Source organism: Pristiophorus japonicus, chromosome 8 (genome assembly GCF_044704955.1).
Source record: "Pristiophorus japonicus isolate sPriJap1 chromosome 8, sPriJap1.hap1, whole genome shotgun sequence".
NCBI classification, from domain to species: Eukaryota; Metazoa; Chordata; class Chondrichthyes; family Pristiophoridae; genus Pristiophorus; species Pristiophorus japonicus.
In genome coordinates this window covers 36519368-36544568 of record NC_091984.1, presented here as the reverse complement: position 1 = coordinate 36544568, position 25201 = coordinate 36519368, and the positions used below count along the sequence as shown (strand labels likewise).

Here is a 25201-nt window from a genome sequence, read left to right as displayed (position 1 = left end):
CTTTGATAGGTTGTTGGGGTATGGAGTCAAGTGTTTCTTTGTTCACTGTTGAAGGTCGATTAAGAAGATTACTGAAGTGTTCTCTCCACCTCTCATTTTTGCCAGTCCTGGCTTTGATCAAAGTGCTGCCATCTGCTGAAAGGAGTGGAGTAGTGCTGGGTTTTGATGGTCCATAGACTGACTTGATGGCGCTGAAGAACATCTTTGTATTGTGAGTTTCAGCATAATGTTCCACTTCCTCTGCTTTCGTCTGCCACCATTTATCTTGCATCTGGCGAAGGTCTCTTTGTGCTTTGCTCTGCATGTGTCTGTAGCGGTCCCTCTTGGAAATTGGGGAAGGGTCATTTTGCCATTCTAGGTATGCTTTTTTCTTTTCATCCAGCGTCTTGCAGATCTCAACGTTGTTTTCATTGAACAAGTCTTGGTGTACCTTCTTTTTAATTCCAAGAGTTGTCTTTGCTGAGTCTGTCACCATCTGTTTGAACTTTGTCCACTTCTGTGTGGTGTTGCCGAAGAGCGGTCCGTGAGACATCAGCCTGTTATCGAGGTCATCCTGGAACTGCTCACGGTAGCATTGATGTTTCAGCCTAGCTGTGTTAAAGGCACTTCTGCTTGGTTTTGGATGCTTGCGCTGAAGTGGAGCAGTGTACAGCTGGAGAGTGGATCTGACTAGACGGTGATCTGTCCAGCATTCTGCTCTCCGCATGGCTCTTGTAATTTTTATATCCTTGCTGTCTCGCCTTCTTACAATGACATGGTCTATCATGTGCCATTGCTTAGACCTGGGGTGCATCCAAGTTGTTTTGTACTTGTCAGCCTGCCTGAATAGAGTATTTGTGATAGTCAAGTCGTTCTCCGCGCAGATACTCAAGCGGAGGAGGCCATTACTGTTTAATTTTCCTGTGCCGTGCTGTCCAATGACTCCCTTCCAATGCTTGCTGTCTTTTCCAACTCGTGCGTTGAAATCACCCAGGATGATCAACTTGTCCCCAGCAGGTGTGGACCTGACCAGTCTGTCTAGATCTTCATAGAACCTCTCTTTCATCTCATCGGGGCTTGGAAGGGTGGGTGCATAAGCACTTATAATGGTGATGTGGCACTTGGCATTCAGGGGGAAACGCAGTTTCATAAGTCTTTCGTTAATCCCTTCAGGCAGATTCGAAAACTGTTGCATAAGAGAAGTCTTCACTGCTATGCCAACTCCGTGGATCCTATTCTCATTCTCTGCCTTGCCTTTCCAATAGAAGGTGTAGCCACTACCTAGTTCACTCATGCAGCCCTTCTCTGCAAGTCTTGTCTCACTCAGAGCCGCTATATCGATGTTATAACGCTGCAGCTCTCTTGTAATAAGGGCAGTCCTTCTTTCCGGTCTTGTAGTGTCAGCTCTGTCTAAGAGTGTGTGAACGTTCCATTGTCCGAGAAGAAGTTTTCTTGTGTTATGAAGTTTTCGACTGTTGCTGTATTTTCGACCGCAGAATGGGTTGAACTGCCAGCCGCGGTAAACTGGCCAGTTAATGGAAGGGCGGGCAATGTTTGGTCCACCTTTTCTCGGCCCCTCCCTTATAAAGGGTGGGCAGTGCTGTCCTAAAGAGGGCTGCTCAGTCGCCTGGGGTGCTGCCGGGTTCCTCTGCTGCCCTGGATACAGAGTCGAGCGACCACTTGCCCACAGGCCGCCTACGTGCAGGTTTGAGGCTATGACTCCCAGTGATCACCTCCACCTGTCGCTTCGTCCCTCCCCCATCGCCGCAGGACTTGGTATGTTGGATGATGGTTAGCACAAACCTGTGCATAGATGCTTTTAAAGTGGGAAGGCCGGTGCACAGGGGCAATCCCACTCTCTCCTCCGCAGAAGCCGGGTTTCAGTGGCCCAAAATTTGGTACAACTGAAGACTTCGTTGGCTGCAGTGGAAGTCCATGATGTCTTTCGTGCTCTGCCATGGCCTATACACTCCACAGTGCATTGCTGTTCCACCTTCATGGCCGTTGGATCAAACTTGATTTCCTCCGCCCAATCCACCGCAACAGACCCAACTATTTACAATCTATATTAACGACTTGGAAGAAGGGACCGAGTGTAACGTAGCCAAGTTTGCTGACGATACAAAGATGGGAGGAAAAGCAATGTGTGAGGTGGACACAAAAAACCTGCAAAAGGACATAGACAGGCTGAGTGGGAAAAAATTTGGCATATGGAGTATAATGTTGGAAAGTGTGAGGTTATGCAAATTGGCAGAAAAAAAATCAAAGAGCAAGTTATTATTTAAATGAAGAAAAATTGCAAAGTGCTCCAGTACAGCGGTACCTGGGGGTCCTGGTGCATGAAACACAAAAGGTTAATATGCAGGTATAGCAAGTGATCAGGAAGGCCAATGGAATCTTGGCCTTTATTGCAAAGGGGATGGAGTATAAAAGCAGGGAAGTCTTGCTAGAGTTATACAGGGTGTTAATGAGGCCACACCTGGAATACTGCGTACAGTTTTGGTTACCATATTTACGAAAGGATATACTTGCTTTGGAGGCAGTTCAGAGAAGGTTCACTCGGTTTATTCTGGCGATGAGGGGGATGACTTATGAGAAAAGGTTGAGTAGGTTGGGCCTCTACTCATTGGAATTCAGAAGAATGAGAGATGATCTTATTGAAACGTATAAGATTATGATGGGGCTTGACAAGGTGGATGCAGAGAGGATGTTTCCACTGATAGGGGAGACTAGAACTAGGGGCATAATCTTAGAATAAGGGGCCGCCCATTTAAAACTGAGATGAGGAGGAATTTCTTTTCTCAGCAGGTTGTAAATGTGCGGAATTCGCTGCCTCAGAGAGCTATGGAAGCTGGGACATTGAATAAATTTAAGATAGAAATAGACAGTTTCTTAAACGATAATGGAAGAGGTTATGGGGAGCGGGCGGAGAAGTGGACCAGGTCCATGATCGGATCAGCCATGATCATTTTAAATGGCGGAACAGGCTCAAGGGGCCATATGGCCTACTTCTGCTCCTATTTCTTATGTTCTTATGTTATGATTACAGGGCAGGTTACGAAAATGTAATAAATTCTTCATGATAAGAAAGAAAATCTAACAATTATATAGCACTTTGAAATTGAGGAGCTGGTGTTAGGGAGCCAATATGCACACAGCAAGATCCCACACACAGATGAGATATATTATCACCTAATCTATTTGTGTTGGTTGAGAGAACAATGTTGACCAGAACACCAAGAGAATTCCATGCTCTCCTTCGAATAATGCCACAGGATCATTAGCATCCATATGAACCACAGGAACAAGCAGATATAGCTTCAGTTTAACACCTCAACCGAAGGATGGAATTCGGGACAATGCAACTCTCCTCAGCAGTGGACTAAAGTGTTAGCCCAGATAATATGCTCAAGTCCTGGAGTCATTGTCAGTGCAGAACAATATGGTCACAGGATTCACAGGAGGCTTTAATGAGGGAGAAATAAGCTAACAATCTGCAGGATAAAATGTTTTATTAAATCTTACCATGGTCTTTTTCACATACACCTCTTCCCCTCGCGACAGCCCAAAGTCTGCGATTTTAGCCACGAGATTTTCTCCCACTAGCACATTTCTGGCTGCGAGATCTCTATGAATGAACTGAGAGAAATTTTGCATAAGACTTGGAAACAAAGAGTACTTCAGCAATATATAGACATATCAAAGCTCAAAGAGTACAATCCTAGTGGGATTGAAGCTCAGTATATTAGACTCACTCTGCCATCACATTCACTATGAGCATGTACGCACATGTACATATCCACTCAGCGCCAGGCCATACAGTCACATACTCTCAGCAAGCATACACAAACAACTCACTGCACACTTTCACAAATCCATCTCAGACTCTCACCTGCAGCCAGTGCACACTTTCATACAGTAAACTACACACCAAATATCCAGCATTGCATACCTCTTCACACTCACATGGCCAGCTATTATAGCAGCACACTATGCATGACAATTCAGCTAACTACATTATTTTATATATACCTAATATTCACACATACATAGTACTCACAGTGCATACACTTTCACACCCAGGTTAAAACCTTCGCCAACTCAGTACACAGAATTTCAAACAATGCCCTTCATCTTCATACAGTTAACTGCACACTGCAGACACTCACATGCAGTCACAGACACACATACACACACACACACCCACACAGCTTGTGAGTACATACATACCTGGTGCAAGTTCACATGTACAACCTGTGCATATACAGCTAGTGAACACTGACATGTACACACATCCAGTGGGCAACTGTATACAGATGCGTCTGAATATATGGACCACACACGCACACACGTTTGAATATATGGACCACACACATACACACACGTACACACACACACTGCCAACATGCACACTCACAATGATTAAGATTCTCATCAGTCGACACCATAATGATGCCAAGTAAATAAATAAAATATGTAAACACCTTTAATACCACTGCTCACCTGTTTCTCGCTCAGATACTGCATTCCCTTTGTCACATCAGATGCAAACTGTAGCAGCTGTTGCGAAGTCAGCGTTGATGCAGTTCCATGCTCCCTTGCAAATGCTGGGTCTGTTTCCAGAACTCTGCTTTTCCGTAAAAAATCCAACAGGTTTCCAAATGGGGCATATTCAATAGCGATGTATAGGTAACCTGGTCAGTCATACAACAGACACATTTAAGCCATCACATCAGAATCTGATAACGCCACAAAGTTACTGTGACTGACGCTTGGCACTTTATGACCTAACCCTTGACTCTTGCATACTCTCTGACCTATCCCTTAATCCATGCCTACTTCTTGACCTAGCCTTTGACTCCTGCACACTCTCTCACTTAACCCTTAACTTCTATACATGACCGAACCTAACCCTTAATCCGTGTACACTCTCTGACCTAACTCATAACTCCTGAACACTCGCTGACCTAACCTTTGACCCCTGCACATATGCTGACCAAATCTTGACTCTTACACACTACCTGATCTAACCCCTGACTCGTACATACTCACTGATACCATCTCAAATAAATATAAAGATGTGTGAGTCTGAAAGACTTTTGAGATTTACAAATGCAGTTAACTATGATTATGAAGGCTAGCTGTGTACAAATCTGTGCACCGAGTCCCATTCTAACCTGTATTTGAAAATACATAGGGACCGAAATTGCCCCTTTTTTGTGCCTCATTAGCGCCGCTGTTAGACGCTAATGGCGCGCAACCCCTTTTCGACCATGGGCGGGCGACGGTGGCACCTGGGATTTTGAGGGCGATTGGCAGTTAGCACCGTGCCCCGCATTTTGCGCCCCGGATCGGTGCGCACACAGTGATGATGTCATCGCCATGCACGCGCCGACCCCTCACCGCCCAGCGCCGACATCTTTACGCCCCGCAGGGAAAATTGCCCTGCGGGACGCCAGGCTGGCACAAGCCAATGTCTGTGCCTGCTTTGTGGGGCGCTGACATCCGCCTGGGGCATCCCTTAAAGGGGAGGCCGTTTGTGCCCCGGGCCGCCATGTTTTATTGTCAGCTGACGTTCTTGTTACATAGAAACATAGAAACATAGAAACATAGAAAATAGAAGCAGGAGTAGGCCATTCACCCGTCGAGCCTGCATCACCATTCAATAAGATCATGGCTGATCATTCACCTCAGTACCCCTTTCCTGCTTTCTCTCCATACCCCTTGATCCCTTTAGCTGTAAGGGCCATATCTAACTCCCTCTTGAATATATCCAATTAACTGGCATCAACAACTCTCTGCGGTAGGGAATTCCACAGGTTAACAACTGTCTGAGTGAAGACATTTCTCCTCATCTCAGTCCTAAATGGCTTACCCCTTATCCTCAGACTGTGTCCTCTGGTTCTGGACTTCCCCAACATTGGGAACATTCTTCATGCATCTAATCTGTCCAGTCCCATCAGAATTTTATATGTTTCTATGAGATCCCCTCTCATCCTTCTAAACTCCAGTGAATACAGGCCCAACTGATCCAGTCTCTCCTCATATGTCAGTCCTGCCATCCCGGGAATCAATCTGGTGAACCTTTGCTGCACTCCCTCAATAGCAAGAACGTCCTTCCTCAGATTAGGAGAACAAAACTGAACACAATATTCCAGGTGAGGCTTCACCAAGGCCCTGTACAACTGCAGTAAGACCTTCCTGCTCTTATACTCAAATCCCCTAGCTATGAAGGCCAACATACCATTTGCCTTCTTCACCGCCTGCTGTACCTGCATGCCAACTTTCAATGACTGATGTACCATGACACCCAGATCTCGTTGCACCTCCCCTTTTCCTAATCTGCCACCATTCAGATAATATTCTGTCTTCGTGTTTTTGCCCCCAAAGTGGATAACCTCACATTTATCCACATTATACTGCATCTGCCATGCATTTGCCCACTCACCTAACCTGTCCAAGTCACCCTGCAGCCTTTTAACGTCCTCCTCACAGCTCACACTGCCACCCAGCTTAGTGTCATCTGCAAACTTGGAGATATTACACTCAATTCCTTCATCTAAATCATTAATGTATATTGTAAATAGCTGGGGGTCCCAGCACTGAGCCCTGCAGCACCCCACTAGTCACTGTCTGCCATTCTGAAAAGGACCCGTTTATCTCGACTCTTTTCTTCCTGTCTGCCAACCAGTTCTCTATCCACATCAGTACATTACCCCCAATACCATGTGCTTTAATTTTGCACACCAATCTCTTGTGTGGGACCTTGTCAAAAGCCTTTTGAAAATCCAAATACACCACATCCACTGGTTCTCCCTTGTCCACTTTACTAGTTACATCCTCAAAAAATTCCAGAAGATTTGTCAAGCATGATTTCCCTTTCATAAATCAATGCTAACTTGGACCGATCCTGTCACTGCTTTCCAAATGCGCTGCTATTTCATCCTTAATAATTGATTCCAACATTTTCCTCACCACTGATGTCAGGCTAACACCCGTTTTTTCTCTCCCTCCCTTTTTAAAAAGTAGTGTTACATTAGCTACGCTCCAGTCCATAGGAACTGATCCCTCGTTTCAACCGGGCCACCATAATGCAGCCCGGCACTGCCTTTTGTGTGCCGGGCCACTTGCCCAGTCAAAAGTGCCCCTGGTGGCCCAGTCATGCTCACCAAAGAGGCTGCAGAGTTCACAGCAGCCCTCCCCTTTAAATTAAAGGCAGGGGCATTGTGGCGCGTTAGCGCTCAGTGGAGCAGCTGCGAAGCGTTGACCTGATTAGTGCGGCGCTGACCTCAGTGCCGCGGCAGCATCTCGGGTGCGCCCCCAAAATGAATTGGAGTGCCCGAGGCAGCACTCCTCCTCGTTCCCGGGTCACAAAGGCCAATTTCACGCCGGGGGCAGGACCCAGGAGTTACCTGCACCGAGCCGGGAAGGTTAGCGACCCCTGATGGGCCACGGGGCAATTTCACCCTCAAATAGTTTGATATACTTTGGCAGACCCTCCTTCATATTGCTGAGTCCTGTAGTCTGTTTTGTTTGACATTTGTGTAGAATTTTTTGGGGTTTCAATTCTTACCTCTGTTCTCACAGGCTCCCAGCAGATTGATGATGTTGGGATGTTGCCCAAGTTTACACAGAACCTCCAGCTCTCCTGCAAAGTCCCTGTGATCATTCTCAGAGGCAAATTCTGTGTAAAGTACCACACAATGTTGTTACAAACTTTTAGCATAGTGACCGCTGTCAGACATGACTACCATGACACCGTTGTATCCACCAGTGCCAGTTTTAGTAAAAAAAACATGCCTTACATACACTTACCCAGTATAGGTAAAGTACTTCACATGTGCATATTTATTTAACAAACATCTATCACCATTCAGTAGCAAAGGAAATACAGCATAAGCAATGTTCAAAAACGCACTCTTTTCGTCTTACCATTTCACCAACAAACACACAAAAAGGTTCAAGTTCACATGCAGGCGCCATGTGAATATGAAGATTGAGATCACTTGCCCAACGAAGGTGTCTGTTACTCATTTATTGGACCAAGAATTGTGGTCGGAGGCCTAGCTGCACAGTCCAGCGTAGGGCCCCACGTATTCCAGAAGCGCATGCGTATCCTGGGATCACATGGGTCTGGACCACCAATCACAATGTAGTATTCTTATTCATAGTTATAAGAGCTCTGACCTCCCATTACCATCAATGAGAATACCCCTAAAATCAACTAAAACACAAACATAAATTTAAAAAAACTTCACTTCTTTTAAATTAATAGAAATTGCATTAAATTAAATGTTGTAGAGAAAAATTTATTTTATTGAAATTTAAAAAAAAATGTTTTAATAGTGTTAAAAATAAACTTACCTTCATAGACAGGGTTTTTAATATAAAAATAAGTAATAATATTTATTTTTTCTATCTATTAAAACTCTTATGCTGGTAAAAGCAAGCCTTACGTCTGCTTTTACCAGGCGTAAGAGTTTGAAGGACAGTCGCTGGGCAAGAGTTGGGCAAATAGCCCAATTCTCCGCCTGAGAAGGCCTTTCTCTCGGGGATGCGTTGGATCTGTCAAAAGACATTTTGATAGATTGGAAATGCTGGTTTTAGGCGCATGCGCATTGCGGCCTAAAATCTGCACTTGTGGGGCCTCTACAGTTGCGTGTTCGCATCGTATGCGCCCCAAGAGACCGTGCTTTTTGGCCCATAATTTACTCATCAGGAATTAAATTAGCCGCATCTGGATTCTCAATTAGCCACATGTGACTTGTGGCTATTGTACGGGACAATATTGTTTTTGCATAGCTACTTCCTACCTGCAGATGAAGGAGGCTAGATTTTTGAATCAACTGCTCTCAATAAACACGCATAAAGTGGGTATAACTGATTAGAAATATGGACAGAAATTGCTTACGCCAATTGCTACCCATTTAGCGCCCCATTTAATTTTCTGGTTTTAGAATCATAGAATTATACAGCACAGAAGGAAGCCATTCAGCCCATCGTGACTGGACTGGCTCTTTGAAAGAGCTATCCAATTCGTCCCCATCTCCTGCCCTTTCTCCATAGTCCTGCAAGATTTTGCCCTTCAAGTATTGATCCAATTCCCTTTTGATAGTTGTATTAAATCTGCTTGCTCCACCCTTTTAAGTAGTGCATTCCAGGTCATAACAACTCGCTGCTTAAAAAAAATGTCTCCTCAATCGATGAGGATGTGATTTCCAGATTCCCTAGTTGAAATTTTTGTTGGAGGATACTCCTGCCAATTGATGGAGGGGCTGTTAGAGGTTCTTCGTTTTTCAGAAAAACTTAAAAGTCCAAGGTAAATTTCGGTCACATGTGCTTAAACTGTCGACGTTGCCAGAGTCCAGATGGCCACGCCTATGGGAACAATCGGGCGCTTGGGTGAATTCCGTCGCCAGAGACTTTCGGAGCATATGTAAAATGACTAGAAATGTTTTTCACTGTATATCGTCGAAGTCCCTGATGATGTAAACTGTAACCGGGTGGTTTTAGAAAGGAAATGGGCTATTTTTCTGACTGAAGCAGGCCCCGAGGTGTATGAAACCCTGAAAAATGTGCTTGATCCCGCCAAACCATAGGACACGCCACTGAAGGAGAACAGCACTACAGGCCTGAGCCCCTGGAAATTGCTGAAAGTTATCATTTTGGAACACGCGATCAATTAAATGACGAGGGTATCAGTGAGTATATTATCGCTTTAAAAAAGCTAGCGATTCACTGTCAGTTTGGAAACTTGCAGGACCGAGATTTCCATGGCCACTTTATTTGTGGGTTGAAAAATGAATGCATCGAAAGTAAATTATTGACAACCCCTAACTTGACTTTTGAGTTAGCTTGTTCAACAGCCATGTCGATGGATATGGCCAACCAATACTCTTGAGAATTTCGCGTAATTTCCAGGCGTCAGACAACAGAGGTGAATCGGCTGCAGTCTAAAAGTAAAAGGCAGTTGGGCCCCAAGGCCTCAGCAACTGGCTAAGGTAACAGTGCATTGAAGTCGTACTATGGTGCTTGAGACAGGACATCACTCAAAGCTGTCCATATGTGAAGGCAGAGTGTTTCAACAGCAAGAAAACTGGGCATGTTTTGAAGGTGTGTCAACAGAAGAGTAAACCGACTGGCAATGCTAAAAATAGAAATCGCCGGACACTACATAGTGTTGAAGAGAAGCAGCAGGACGAGGAGTTTCAGGAGCTTGTCATCATCAGGGGCAAGAAAGGTATCTAACAGCGATACGCAAAGTATTGTCATCCAAGTAGTCGTCGCAGGAACCAGGATACCCATGGAAGTTGACACTGGTGCATCCGTGAGCATAGTACCGGAATCGCTATAGCGCGACATTATGTGATATTGTTGTGTACCTGTAAAGCATGTACTCCCATGTTCCACCACCAGGTAGTGCATCCCCTGAAGGCCCGTTCCTCACTCTGGAGTGTCTTAATAAAGACTGACGTCACTGTTACTTTAACCTCCCTGTGTGCAGTCTCATCTGTGTTAGGAACACAACAACTGGCGACGAGTATACGAATCTGTGGGCATCCTGGAGAAGTTCTCGGAGGGTGAGGACTGGGAAGCCTATATTGAATGGCTAGACCGGTACTTTGTAGCCAATGAGCTGGACGGAGAAGGAAGCGCTGCAAAAAGGAGAGCGGTCCTCCTCATGGTCTGTGGGGCACCGACCTACAGCCTCATGAAGAATCTTCTGGCTCCGGTGAAACCCACAGATAAGTCATATGAGGAGCTGTGTACACTGGTTCGGGAGCATCTTAACCCGAGGGAGAGCGTGCTGATGGCGAGGTATCAGTTCCACATGTGCCAGCTATCTGAAGGTCAGGAAGTGGCGAGATACATCGCCGAGCTAAGGCGACTTTCAGGACAATGTGAGTTTGATAGCTACCTGGAGCAAATGCTCAGAGATGTTTTTGTACTGGGCATTGGCCACGAGACCATCCTATGAAAACTTTTGACTGTAGAGACACCGACCCTCAGCAAGTCCATTGCGATAGCACAGGCGTTTATGTCCACCAGTGATAACACCAAACAAATCTCTCAGCACACAAGTGCTAGCAATGTTCATAAATTAACTGGAACTGTGTTTGCGAGCAGAAATGTACAGGGCAGAAACCACCAGTCTGCAACTGCCAGCAGGCCTCAGGTGAATGCAAGGCAATTCACATCTTGTTGGCGTTGTGGAGGCTTCCATTCAGCCTATTCATGCCGCTTCAAAAGATATGTTTGCAAGAGCTGTGGATCAATGGGTCACCTCTAACGAGCTTGCAGACGAGCTGCAAGCTCTGCAAAACCTGCTAACCACCACGTGACAGAGGAAGATCGGTCCAAGGTGGATCAAAGCAATTTCGAGTCTCAGAGAGAGGAGGCAGATGCTGAAGTACACGGGGTGCACACATTTTCGCTGAAACGTCCACCTATAATGCTAAATGTAAAATTGAATGGCTTACCCGTGGCCATGGAGCTGGACACTGGCGTTAGCCAATCCATCATGAATAAAAAGATGTTTGAGAGACTGTGGTGCAACAAGGCACTCAGACCAGCCCTGAGTCCCATCCACAGGAAACTGAGAACGTACACCAAAGAGCTTATCACTATCCTGGGCAGCGCCATGGTCAAGGTCACCTACAAGGGCACGGTGCATGAACTGCCACTCTGGATTGTTCCAGGCGATGGCCCCACACTGCTTGGAAGGAGCTGGCTGGGCAAAATCAGCTGGAACTGGGATGACATCCGAGCGCTATCACATGTCGCTGAGGCCTCATGTACCCAGGTTCTCAACAAATTTCCTTCCCTTTTTGAGCCAGGCATTGGAAGCTTTTTCGGGGCGAAGGTGCGGATCCACTTGGTCCCAGAGGCATGACCCGTTCACCACAAGGCGCGAGCGGTACCTCACATGATGAGGGAAAGAGTGGAAATCGAGCTGGACAGGCTGCAATGCGAGGGCATCATCTCCCCAGTGGAATTCAGTGAGTGGGCCAGCCCGATTGTTCCAGTACACAAAAGTGATGGCACGGTCAGGATTTGCGGCGATTATAAAGTAACTATTAATCGCTTCTCGCTACAGGACCAATACCCGCTACCTAAGGGAGATGACCTATTTGCGACGCTGGCAGAAGGCAAGATGTTCACCAAGCTCGACCTGACTTTGGCCTACATGAAGGGCCTCACCTGCATCAACACACACAAGGGACTGTTCATCAACAACTGATGCCCGTTTGGAATTCGGTCGGCTGCAGTGATCTTCCAGAGAAACATGAAGAGCCTACTCAAGTCGGTACCACGCACGGTGGTTTTTCAGGACGACATATTGGTCATGGGCCGGGACACCGTCGAGCACCTACAAAACCTGGATGAGGTCCTCCAGTGACTGGATCACGTAGGGCTGCGGCTGAAGAGGTCGAAATGCGTCTTCACGGCAACAGAAGTGGAGTTTTTGGGGAGAAAGATCGCGGCGGATGGCATTCGGCCCACTGACGCCAAGACAGAGGCTATCAGGAATGTGCCCAGGCCACAGAACATCACGGAGCTGCGGTCGTTCCTGGGATTCCTCAACTATTTTGGTAATGTTATGTATTGATGTGTGTATCGTCCTGGTACCTTAAATGTAATATAAGCACAATGGTACACCACAGAGGGCACTGTGGTGGGAAACCTGGAAGTACCTGCAACAGGCAATATAAAAGGCTGACCACCACACCTGAGAGGCACTCTGGAGCTGAACAATAAAGGACGAAGGTCACAGCAGTTAGATTAACACCAGACTGTGTGGAGTCAGTGATCTGTGTGCTACATACACCACAGGTTACTTCCTACAGGGGTTAAGCACCCTCTTAGAGCCCGTACATGTGTTATTGCGTAAAGGTGAGAACTAGGTATGGGGAAAAAAACAAGTAATTGCTTTTGAGAAAGTCAGAAACATTTTATGCTCCAACAAGATGCTTGTATTGTATAACCCGTGTAAAAGACTTGTGTTAGCATGTGATGCATTGTCGTACGGAGTCGGGTGTGTGTTACAATAAGCTAACATTGCGGGGAAGTTGCAACCTGTCGCCTATGCCTCCAGGAGCTTGTCTAAGGCCGAGAGGGCTGACAGCATGATTGAGAAAGAGGCATTAGCTTGTGTGTTCGGGGTAAAGAAATTGCATCAGTACCTGTTTGGCCACAAATTTGAGCTGGAAACCGATCACAAGCCCCTCATATCCCTGTTTGCTGAAAACAAAGGGATAAATACTAATGCCTCAGCCCACATACAAAGGTAGGCACTCGTGCTATCAGCATATAACTATACCATCCACCACAGGCCAGGCGCCGAGAACTGTGCGGATGCTCTCAGTCGGCTACCATTGCCCACCAAGGGGGTGGAAATGGCGCAGCCTGCAAACTTGTTGATGGTGGCGCAGCCCGCAGACTTGTTGATGGTCATGGAAGCGTTTGAAAATGATAAATCACCTGTCACGGCCCGCCAGATTAGGACTTGGACCAGCCAAGATCCCCTGCTGTCCCAAGTAAAAAACTGTGTACTGCATTGGAGCTGGGCCAGCATCCCCGTTGAAATGCAAGAGCTAATCAAGCCGTTCCAGCGGCGAAAGGACGAGCTGTCCATTCAGGCAGACTGCCTGTTATGGGGTAACCGCATAGTGCTACCCAAAAAGGGCAAGGAGACGTTCATCTCGGATCTCCACAGCACACACGCAGGTATAGTAATGATGAAAGCGATAGCCAGATCCCACATGTGGTGGCCTGCTATCGACTCTGACTTAGAGTCCTATATACGGCAATGCAGCGTGTGTGCTCAGTTAAGCAACGCGCCCAGAGAGGCACCATTACGTTGTGGTCCTGGCCCTCCAGACCATGGTCGAGGATCCATGTCGACTATGCAGGCCCATTTCTCGGTAAAATGTTCCTGGTGGTGGTGGATGTTTTTTCAAAATGGATTGAATGAAATAATGTCAGGAAGCACCGCCACCGACACCATTGAAAGCCTGAGGGCCATGTTTGCCAGCCACGACGTGCCTGACAAACTGGTCAGTGACAATGGGCCATGTTTCACCAGTGCCAACTTTAAAGAATTCATGAACCGTAATGGGATCAAACATGTCACCTCGGCCCCATTTAAACCAGCCTCCAAAGGGCAGGCAGAGCGGGCCGTACAAACCATCAAACAGAGCCTTAAATGAGTCACAGAAGGCTCACTCCAAACCCGCCTGTCCCGCATACTGCTCAGCTACCGCACGAGAACCCACTCGCTCACAGGGGTGCCCGCGGCTGAGCTACTCATGAAAAGGACACTTAAAACCAGACTCTCACTGGTTCACCCCAACCTGCATGATCAGGTAGAGAGCAGGCGGCAGCAACAAAATGTAAACGATGGTCGCGCCATTGTGTCACGGGAAATTGATCTGAATGACCCTGTGTATGTGCTAAACTATGGACATGGTCCCAAGTGGATCGCGGGCACGGTGATACCTAAAGAAGGAAATAGGGTGTTTGTCGTCAAACTAGACAATGGACAAATTTGCAGAAAGCACCTGGACCAAATGAGGGTGCGCTTCACAGACTGCCCTGAACAACCCACAGCAGACACCACCTTTTTCGAGCCCACAACACACACCCAAAGGATCAACGACACCACCCGGAGCAGAAAATTGAACCCATCACGCCCAACAGTCCAGCAAGGCCAGGCTCACCCAGCAGCCCTGCAGGGCCAATAACACGGCAGCCCAGCGAGCGCACAGCCAACACACCAGAACAGACATTTGTACCGAGGCGGTCCACCAGGGAAAGAAAGGCTCCCGAACACCTCACCTTGTAAATAGTTTCCACTTTGACTTTGGGGGGGGGAGTGATGTTGTGTATCTGTAAAGCATGCTCTCCTATGTTTCTGCCACCAGGGAGCGCATCCCCTGAAGTCCCAAGGGATCCCAGCATCCCTTGGGAGCACTGTATATAAGCCGGCCCTTAAGGCCTGTTCCTCAATCTGGAGTGTCTTAATAAAGACTGAGGTCACTGTTACTTTAACCTCCCTGAGTGCAGTCTCAACTGTGTTAGGAACACAATAGTTGTACCATGCCATTCCGTGGTCAAAGACTCGTTTTTACTGCTTCTACACTTGATGCGCTAGTCATAGATTTATTGTTTGCCATTTAGAGGGAGCAGCATGCAGCGGCGCGGTCCCAGCCTGCAAGACCATCAGCAGGCCGGGGCCATCAGAGGGAGCAGCGTACGGCGGTATACCACTGCAGGAGGGGGACGGCCTCTGGGCCAATTTTGGATCCTGAAAACAATTTCATTCAAAATCTTTCAAAATGTACCGATGTGCTTCCTTGCGCACAAAAGATCCAGCTTGATTTTTAGAGTCTCCTCAAAGGACTGCAAACGAGCGCAATTGGTGGAAACTCCCGATGGTGATGAATTCACCCTCGGGGTGTGGCGAGTTTTGTGGGTGGGCCCGGCTTCTAGCACAATGTATTTAAAACTAGCGCAAAAGTTTTCGGAAACTTGAGTTGCGTTGATTGCAATTTGCGCTTAGAATCCCAGGATCTTTATCATCGGCTATGCCAATATCTGGCACTGAAAAAAACATCACAATTGTGCAGAAACTCCAGGCCATAGGCCCCATTTTAAATTTTAAATAAAGAAATACCTTTCAACATTTTAATTGCAGCGTTCATCTTCAGTCCATCCTTTTTAATCAAAGCTTTGATGACTTGCCCAAAATTTCCTTCTCCAATAACATCCTCAAATTTGATGTCATCCCATTGTAGGATGGGGTAGGTAAGGGGCTCGGGCTGTGGCTTTGGCCTGCGCGTGAGCGTCAGAGTTCCAGAATTAAACTGAAGGACTGTCTCTTCACCCTCAAAACAAACAAATAAAACTAAAGGTTACCTACTTGCTGTCTTTTTGTTGTCCTTTGGTTATACAGCACGTCTTAGCAACAGCAGAGACTTAAGTGGTTCATGCAAGTTCTAAACTGATCTGTTTACCCCAGGATAATGAGTTATAACAATTAAAAATATGAAAGTACGTATCTGAAAGAATTTCAACATGGAATCTATTCCTCAAACAACACAGACCTATAATAAAGTTCTATATGATAGAAATGGGATAAATGCTTTGAGGTTAACTTTGATCTGTTGCAGATAAAATTAGTTTAAACAGTACCAGTCGGCTCCATGCGGCAAGTGACAATATAGCTGATTTTATGGTTCAGTCTCAGTGTGAACCAGTGCAAGGAACCAGTGACAATAACAGACTTACCCTCACTCTTAATGTCAAGCTCCAGAGTGCAAACGTTTCATTTAAAAAGACAGGTAAGGTCTGTGGTTAAAAAAAAGTCAGGAGATTCATGGATTGACAGACAAAAGACCCTTTACATGTTAAGGTTAGTGACCAACATAGTTTTTGTTGAAGCCAGATATTTTTTTAACAGCCTGTTCAACTTGTACCGTTTCCTCAAGGCTGCTCTTGTTTAGAAACCTGCTGGTCAACAAAGATGTAGAAAAACAAAGGGCAGACTAGCACCAAAAAGAGAAAAGGAAAAAAAAAGAGAAAGAAAAGGCAGGCTTCAGGGGCAGAAAGGAGAAAACGTAATAAAAGTCAAGGATGAAAAATGCTTACTTGATCCATCGAAGCTCATCCTTCTACATTTTCCTTTATTACATTCAGCCTCATTTTGAATGCCCTACGTTTTAGCTTCTACTACTTCGTCTGCCAGAGAAAGATGTGAAAAGCAAACTCTAAAGGCAAGTAAGAGTGAGAATAGAGCAGGAAAAAGTACAGAAAGAGAGAAAGATAAAGTGAAACGAGCTTGCGGGCTTTTGAACTGGTATTGTGAAAGGCCAATTAAAAATGGCCAAAGTTAAGATGCTCATGATAAAATCCTATTGGTTGGCAGTCCTGGGTTAGCAACAAATCTAAATATGCATGTGCACAACCAGTAGGGAATCATAAGCAACAACATTGCCAGATTTCCATGGAATAAGCTTTAATTTGAAATTTGAATTTGAATAAAACTAGCAAATTGCACTATGTATTTAACTTAACCTGAGTGCTACTTACAGATCCAGACTGGTAAGTGAAGGTTCGGCGGCGCTGGAAGAGGGTTTTACGTACGCAGAAGAGGCCCAGGAGTGCAAGGAGGATGGTCATGCAGGTCACGGACACTGAGCCCACGATTGCCATCAAGAGCTGCTGATCATCACCAAGGGGCTGCTCCAAAATCCCCAATACTTGAACCACACTAGAAGTAGCTGAGGAAAAGGAACAGATCCGATGTGAGGAAACAGAAATCCTTTTGAGTAACTTGGAAAGATCCCTTTCTTATTCCTCGCATGTCCTTGGGTCTCTTCAATCAGCTGTACAACCAAATGACAAGGAAATCCTCCACGAAGCCACAAAGCAAATGCAAGCGCAACAATTGGCTTATGGCATTGCTGGACTTGTGAGGATTCTGGGTGTTACCGACTGTGCAAGTGCACCTTCTGCAAAGCACCATTGCATAGCTAAGCTCATTCAATGAAGATCAGTTCTGAAGCTGCAGGAATCTGTGTCAAGGAGCAGAGGCATGTAATTTTGAGGTTAGCCAGTCTGTAATTAAATAAATACAGTTGCTCTGCATGGATTTTTTACTCAGGTGAGATCCAGAGCACAAATTGCACCCACTCAAGTAAGCTGAATCTAGGGCTAGACTTTCGGTATATATCCGTCCATTTACTGCCCATTTAGCGTCCATATAATCGCCGAGATTCAGTTCACCGTTCTTTTTGATGATAAATGGAAACTGCCGCCCGATTATCGCCCATTTATCGCAGGCAAAACTTTCGGCATACAGCTGAACCGCCCGCCCATTTAAAAAAAATAAAATCTGATCATCACTCGTGCAATGCCCAGAATACTATTTATAATGGAAACTAATGCCCAAATACCGCCCAGATTATCGGCGAGCGCTACTTTCAGCATTTCGCCCATATATCGCCCAAATGGTCGCCCACCCAAACCCAAAATGGTCTCCAACTCTGGCCTTTCATGCACCCGCTGTTTCCTTTGCCCGACCAGTGGCAGCCGAGCCCAGAGCTTCCTAGGCCCCATGCTCTGGAATTACATGCCTATCCCCCTCCATCTTTCAGCCTTTCTCATCCTTTAAGGCCCTCCTTAACCCGCACCTCCCACCTCTCCTATTATTTCATTCAGCTCATCCAAAGCACCGCTGACCGTATCCTGATTGGGATCAAGTTCCTGCTCACCCTACTTTGGCTCCCAGTCTGGCAGTGGCTCAAATTTCAAATTCTCAACCTCGTGTTCAAATCCATTGACGGCCTTGCCCCTCCAGCCCTACAACCTTCCGAAAACTCTGTGTTCCTCAAATTCTGGCCTCTTGTGCAACCCTGATTTCCTTCACCCCACCATTGGCGGCCGTGCCTTCAGCTGTGTAGTTGCTCAGCTCTGGAATTACCTGCGTAAACCTCTCTGCCCCCCTATCTCTCTCTCCTCCTTTAAGGTGCTCCTTAAAACCTACCTTATTGACCAAGCTTTTGGGCACCTGATTAATATCTCCTTATGTGGCTTGATGTCAAATTTTGTCTGATGATGCTCTAATGAGGCACCTTGGGATATTTTATTACATTAAAGGCGGTTTAGAAATGAAAGTTGTTGTGTTAGGAAAAGATAAAGATAGGCCTGATGCCCTTAACACATATACAGGCTGAATATTAGTAATATATGCCCATATACACATACATAATTCTACATCCATATGTATGTGCACATATCCAGATGTGCACTGTAGTTAGCTGAGTTCTAACAATTCTTACCTGGTGGAGTTTCTGCTGTTCGAAGTTCTTTCATTGGGTTTGGCTTGCTTTCTCCCTTATTGTTCTTGGCTAAAACCTCCACTAGGTAGGGGGTCTCGGCCTGCAACCTGTGCAAGACGTACTCTGAAGTTGGCATCTCTGCCAAATTGATCGGTGTGACTTCAGTATATTTTGCAGCCCCGTAGACTTTACACCTTATAACCACAGAAGAGATGGCATGTTTCTGCGGTACCACCCAAGAGATCACCGCAGATGTGTCGGTGATGTTTGATACCTTAACATTGTAAGGTGCTGGCGGAATAGCTGGGGTTAAAAATAAGGGAGAGAATAATCATTCATTTAGTTTATCAAAGGCAATCGCAGACTTCCCCCAGAGTCCAGGGTTATTGTTGGGCAGAGAAGTACACATCTTGGTAAAGCTCTCAGGGAACAGAGTGTCATGCCAATATTCTGGATACATAAACACTTTGATTCCCATGCTCGCATCTATTGGAGACAATTTCACCTCAGTTTACTAGTAAATACCTGCCTCCCAGGTATCAGCTGTGGCTCTGTGGGTAGCCCTCTCGCCTCTGAGTTAGAAGGTTGTGGGTTCAAGTCCCACTCTGGGTACTTGACCATAGATTATAGCTGACACTTCAGTGCAGTACTGAGTGAGTGCTGCACTGTTGGAGGTGCTGTCTTTCAGATGAGCCTCTCAGGTGAATGTAGAAGATCCCATGGCACTATTTCAAACAAGAGCAGGGAAGCCCTGGCCAATATTTATCCCTCAACCAACAACACTAAAAAATAGATTATCTGGTCACAAACACATTATTGGGATCTTGCTGTGTGCAAATTGGCTGCCATGTTTCCTACATTACAAAAGTCCCGACACTTCAAAAATGTGCTTCATTGGCTGTAAAGCACTTTGGGACATCCTGAGGTTGTGAAAGGCATTATAGAAATGCAAGCCCTTCTTTCTTTATAACAGGATTCTTGCGCGTACAAGAAAGCTAGGTGTAATTTTTTAAAATTTAATTTTCAAGAGTTTACCTCTTTGATATATTATGAAGCTACGGTACATTTTTGGTGCTTGTGTTCAGTTTTTTTGTTATGGATATGCCAGTGATCCAAGCAAATCGAGTTCTGCATAAATTTAAAATTGGTTCTATGTTGAAACAGTCCTCCCACTGCTGGCCCTGCTCTGTCTTGTCTTGACAGATCTGAGCCTGTCAGCTAGGGGGCAGTGGGGAGGCTGGGTGGTGTTACTTCAGCATGAGATAACCGGGCATAATAATTAGCAAGCACATAAGCAGCATTTATTCACCAGTTAGCAAAACAGCGGCACAATTGTACTGTTTACATGCTGCCTTTAGCTTTTGACAATATGCAGGACAACTACACTGAAAAATGTTTAAAGGAAAATGCAGCAACATTTTGGTTAGAAGAAAAGCTGATCTGGAGGAGATCAGGTCACTTTGAGGGAAGCAGAATAAAGTCAGTGACCATCAAGGATGCTGAAGGCAGTTTGGCTTCACTCACGGGTGCTTGGGTTTGGAGGCACACAGGGAAACCTGATCAGGTTTGCTTCAAGGAACATGCCTGTGTCCTTGCCCTTTCAAACAGATATGAACTCCGTGTGGTCAGCCATTTAAAAAGGGACTGGCCCTGAAAATCCACAGGAAAACGCATCTCGGAGTGAATGTGAGCTGATGTTGTCCCAGACCTCTGCTGCTGAGCCCACCAACATCTGAAGGGTCAGGGGGAGGTCCCTTAATTATCATCCCACTGAGTGGCACCACACCACTAGGGATACCCACCATTCACATGAGGCCAGAAAGTTTAGCAGAAAAATGCTGAGCAAGTGGTGATGGAATGGGGGGGTGGGGTGCCTAGTCCTCCTCAGAAGATGTGTGCAGATACTCCCCCCACCCCGATACCCCCTTGCCTGGGGGCTACTTGAAAAAAGAATGAAAAATTCAAGGATTCGGGCCTCGGCCCCGGCAAATCCAGGTCCAGGCCTCGTTTCTGAAAGGACTGCAGATTATCAGAGCAACCTGTGTCTACTTTTAGCATTGATCATAAGGTAAATATTTAGGACTTATCTTTCTTTCCATCAGAGAATGAGAAAATTGGCAATAGCAAAAGCAGCAAAGAGAGAGGGCTCAACAGAGAGAGACTGCCAAAGACGGCAACTCTGAAACAGGAAAAATATCACTTACAGTCACTGAAGGTCCAAGATGTGACAGGAGCGCTCCATTCACCTGCCACATTAGACTGCGCACGAACACGGAACTGATAGCGTGTGCTGGGACTCAGCTCTTTGACAGTTTCATTTCCAGCAGTTGTATCGATCCACGTGGGCTCGCTGGGAGGCTCCATCTGCTGGTACTCGATGGTGTACTTGTTTATTGCCTTTGCACTGAGGGGCGGCAGCCACTTCAAGTATATGCTGGTCAGGGATAACGGTATGGTCTGTAGGCCTCTGGGAGATGGTGGGCCTACACAGACAGAACAACTTCTTCATTTACATTGTACTGACTCTCAAAGAGGGCCCACCTAGGGTATTCATAATTCATAATTGAACAAAGAAATTTCATGGTACTGAACCAAGGGAGACTCATGATAGTGCCTTGATACTGAAACCCTGTGTAACTCTGTGCTACTACACCCAGGTAAAGCAGAATATTCTGCGAAAGTATTTTGGGTAAAATGAAAAATTGTAATATGTGCCGTACATCACATTGCACTGTCCCTGTGTAACAGAGTGCTACCATAGCACTATAACCTTATGTAACACAACAACATTCATGTTGTGTAATACCTTGGCACTATAATCAGTGTAATAAATTGACAGAAACTAAAAGGTACAATTCGAGTGTAATGTAGCTGAATTTGCTGATGATACAAAGATAGGTGGGAAAGCAAGTTGTGAGAAGGACACAAAGAATCTACAAAGAGATATAGACAGGCTAAGTGAGTGGGCAAAAATTTGGCAGATGGAGTATAATGTGGGAAAATGTGAGGTTATCCACTTTGGTAGGAAAATTAAAAAAGCAGAGAAGGTTCACGAGATTTACAAGAATGGTTCCAGGAATGAGGGACTTCAGCCACGTGGATAGACTGGAGAAGTTGGGGTTGTTCTCCTTGGTGTAGAGAAAGTTGAGAGAAGATTTGTTAGAGGTGTTCCAAATCATAAGACGTCTAGACAGAGTAGATAGAGAGAAACTGTTCCCATTGGCAGAAGGGTCGAGAACCACAGAACACAGATTTAAGGTGATTGGCAAAAGAACCAAAGGCGACATTAGAAAAAACTTTTTTACACAGCGAGTGGTTGGGATCTGGAATTCACTGCCTGAAAGGGTGGTGGAGGCAGACTCAATTGTGGCTTTCAAAAGTGAATTGTTAAGTACCTGAAGGAAAAAATATTGCAGGGCTACGCGGAAAGGGCGGGGAGTGGGACCAGCTGAAGTGCTCTTGCAGAGAGCCGGCAAGGACTCGACGGGCCGAATGGCCTCCTTCTGTGCTGTAACCATGCTATGATTCTACGATTCTATTCTCTATGGATACCCTGAGTAACATGGAAGTACCACAGGACTGTGCCCTGTGTAACATGGAGATACGATGGGACTGTGCCCTGTATAAAACAGTCTTTCTATGGGACTGTTGCAGATACTGGGTGCTTGATCTGGGAAGCACCAACATCCCTCATGTTGATAAGCAGAAGAATTTTAAAGGAAAAATGCAGTCTTTTTATCTTAATTTATTGCAACCTGGGTCCACAGTGCTGCATGGAAATCACAGCAGAATCTGCACTTAACACAGAAAGCCTTCTCTGCCATTCTTTGCCTACGTATTCCACTTTCACCAATTGTAGCTATTGAATCAATGCCTGTCTTGGTGTACTGGGTGACTGAGAAAAGCATTTATCAAGTGTTCTGATTCCAAATGGTGCCAAGGAACACGATTTTCTCATCGCCACCTGACGTGATCAAGGTATGAAATGTGTGCAGATGGTGGAATCTCATTGATAGCGACTCCTTAATGGTTTGTCGAAGCTCTGAGTCTAGTATAGTGTGAGTGTTTGTGCATGCAGGCGCATGTGTATAGAATCATATAGGTGTGGTACTTTACCTGACTATGTGTGCAGTCAGGGTGAGACAGCTGGCTGTTAAGTAGCAGTGTAAGTAGCAGTGATTACTGAAAACAGCTAAACAGCACAGGGAGATTCAAACCCATTGTAAACTGTGTTTAGAAACATTTTGAAATGCATATTTTTTTCTGTGAAAAATAGCTATCAGTTGAGCTCGACTCGAGGTGGTATTTAAAAATATTTATTTTGCATTTAACGAGATGTATCCAAACCCGGGACAGTCTTGCCATGAAATTTATATTCTCATGACACAGAAATTGGCCTTGGAATGCCATGATTTCCATGGGAACTTCTGATGAAACCATGGTTACTTAGGATCCAAGGCAGTGATTGGCATGTCCCTGCCAAACTACAGATGTTACCCCATTCCAGAGGAATAAAGGTAGTCCATGTAGTGGCCACTGTTACGTTGGCAGGAGGGAGGGGAGATTTTTCCTTGCTAGATGGAAGAGTGACAACTACTACCGAAGAATAGTTTTTGTTAAAATAGTCAGACAAAATGCGATCTATATCGAACAGTTGAGGGAAGGTTTCCAGTATTGTTCATTTCTGTTAACATAACAACAGAGTGACATACGTAAGACAAAACCTTTGTCCTATTGCACATTTTATGAGGCTTAGCAAAAAGATGGCGTTTCTTGGGTTAGTTGGGAGTCCGCCGCCATTTTAAACAATTTTTAATATGGTTTAAATCTGCTCTGTGCACAGGCCAACTAAGGGAAGCTAGTCAATGATAAGCCTATGTACTCTACCTTTGAGGAGCAACGTGTCATGAAAATGGGACTTTTCTATATGAGGTGTTTCATATTAATTGTAGGCAAAAGCTCAAAACAGAGAATATGTAGATTTGTATATCTGCAGGTCTCAATATGACACTGTGGGTTTTAAACAAAGGACCCAATTTGCCTGACTCTCATACATCTGGCTTGTGCCAGAGGTTTTACCTTCAAAAGGGCAGAGGAAGACCAAAATAACAGCTCTATGTATAGTGACAGAATTGTGTTTTACAGGGGGATTTCAAACCTTCCATTTGTCCTTTCTCATGCGCTCATTGGTAAGCTTGACCAGAAATATGGGTTTTAAACAGGAAAATGGAAAGCTATAGATCATATGATTTCAGATGAAAATGAAAATACCTTAAAGGGACAAGCAGGTATGCAAAATTATTTTTGCCACTGGTATGCTGAATTTACGTATGGTATGAAAAGAAAATATCAGTGGAAATCACGAGGGTACAGTGTTGATGTGCAAGAATTCAGAAAGATAGACAAGAAGGGAAAGGAGGTGGGGTAGCTCTGTTAATAAAGGATGAGATCAGGGCAGTTGTGAGAGATGATATTGGCTCTAATGATCAAAATGTTGAATCATTGTGGGTGGAGATTAGAGATAGTAAGGGGAAAAAGTCACTGGTGGGCGTAGTTTATAGGCCCCCAAATAATAACTTCACGGTGGGCGGACAATAATCAAGGGAATAATGGAGGCATGTGAAAAAGGAATGGCAGAAATCATGGGGGATTTTAACCTACATATCGATTGGTCAAATCAAATCACACGGGGTAGCCTTGAGGAGGAATTCATAGAATGCATACGGGATTGTTTCTTAGAACAGTATGTTACAGAACCTACAAGGGAGCAAACTATCTTAGATCTGGTCCTGTGTAATGAGACAGGAATAATAAACGATCTCCTAGTAAAAGATCCTCTTGGAATGAGTGATCACAGTATGGTTGAATTTGTAATACAGATTGAGGGTGAGGAAGTAGTGTCTCAAAGGAGCGTACTATGCTTAAACAAAGGGGATTACAGTGGGATGAGGGCAGAGTTGGCTAAAGTAGACTGGGAACACAGACTAAACGATGGCACAATTGAGGAACAGTGGAGGACTTTTAAGGAACTCTTTCATAATGCTCAACAAAAATATATTCCAGTGAAAAAGAAGGGCGGTTAAAGAAGGGATAACCAGCCGTGGATAACCAAGGAAATAAAGGAGAGTATCAAATTAAAAACCAATGCGTATAAGGTGGCCAAGGTTAGTGGGAAACTAGAAGAGTGGGAAAATTTTAAACGACAGCAAAGAATGACAAAGAAAGCAATAAAGAAAGGAAAGATAGATTACGAAAGTAAACTTGCGCAAAACATAAAAACAGATAGTAAAAGCTTTTACCGATATATAAAACGGAAAAGAGTGACTAAAGTAAATGTTGGTCCCTTAGAAGATGAGAAGGGGGATTTAATAATGGGAAAT

At 45.2% G+C, this 25201-nt stretch overlaps 1 protein-coding gene across 2 annotated transcripts in view; it reads right to left on the bottom strand.

The window, feature by feature from the left end:
• The window catches only part of tie1 (tyrosine kinase with immunoglobulin-like and EGF-like domains 1), a 135897-nt gene that overhangs the window by 19675 nt on the left and 91021 nt on the right, over nt 1–25201 (bottom strand). For both annotated transcript variants that reach the window (XM_070886674.1, XM_070886675.1), the window contains 7 exons: nt 21026–21304; nt 18822–19124; nt 17071–17261; nt 15656–15866; nt 7553–7663; nt 4483–4673; nt 3505–3618 (listed from right to left, as the gene is read on the bottom strand). In XM_070886674.1, coding sequence (XP_070742775.1) covers nt 3505–3618; nt 4483–4673; nt 7553–7663; nt 15656–15866; nt 17071–17261; nt 18822–19124; nt 21026–21304 — 1400 coding nt within the window. The remainder of the gene's footprint in view (nt 1–3504; nt 3619–4482; nt 4674–7552; nt 7664–15655; nt 15867–17070; nt 17262–18821; nt 19125–21025; nt 21305–25201) is intronic.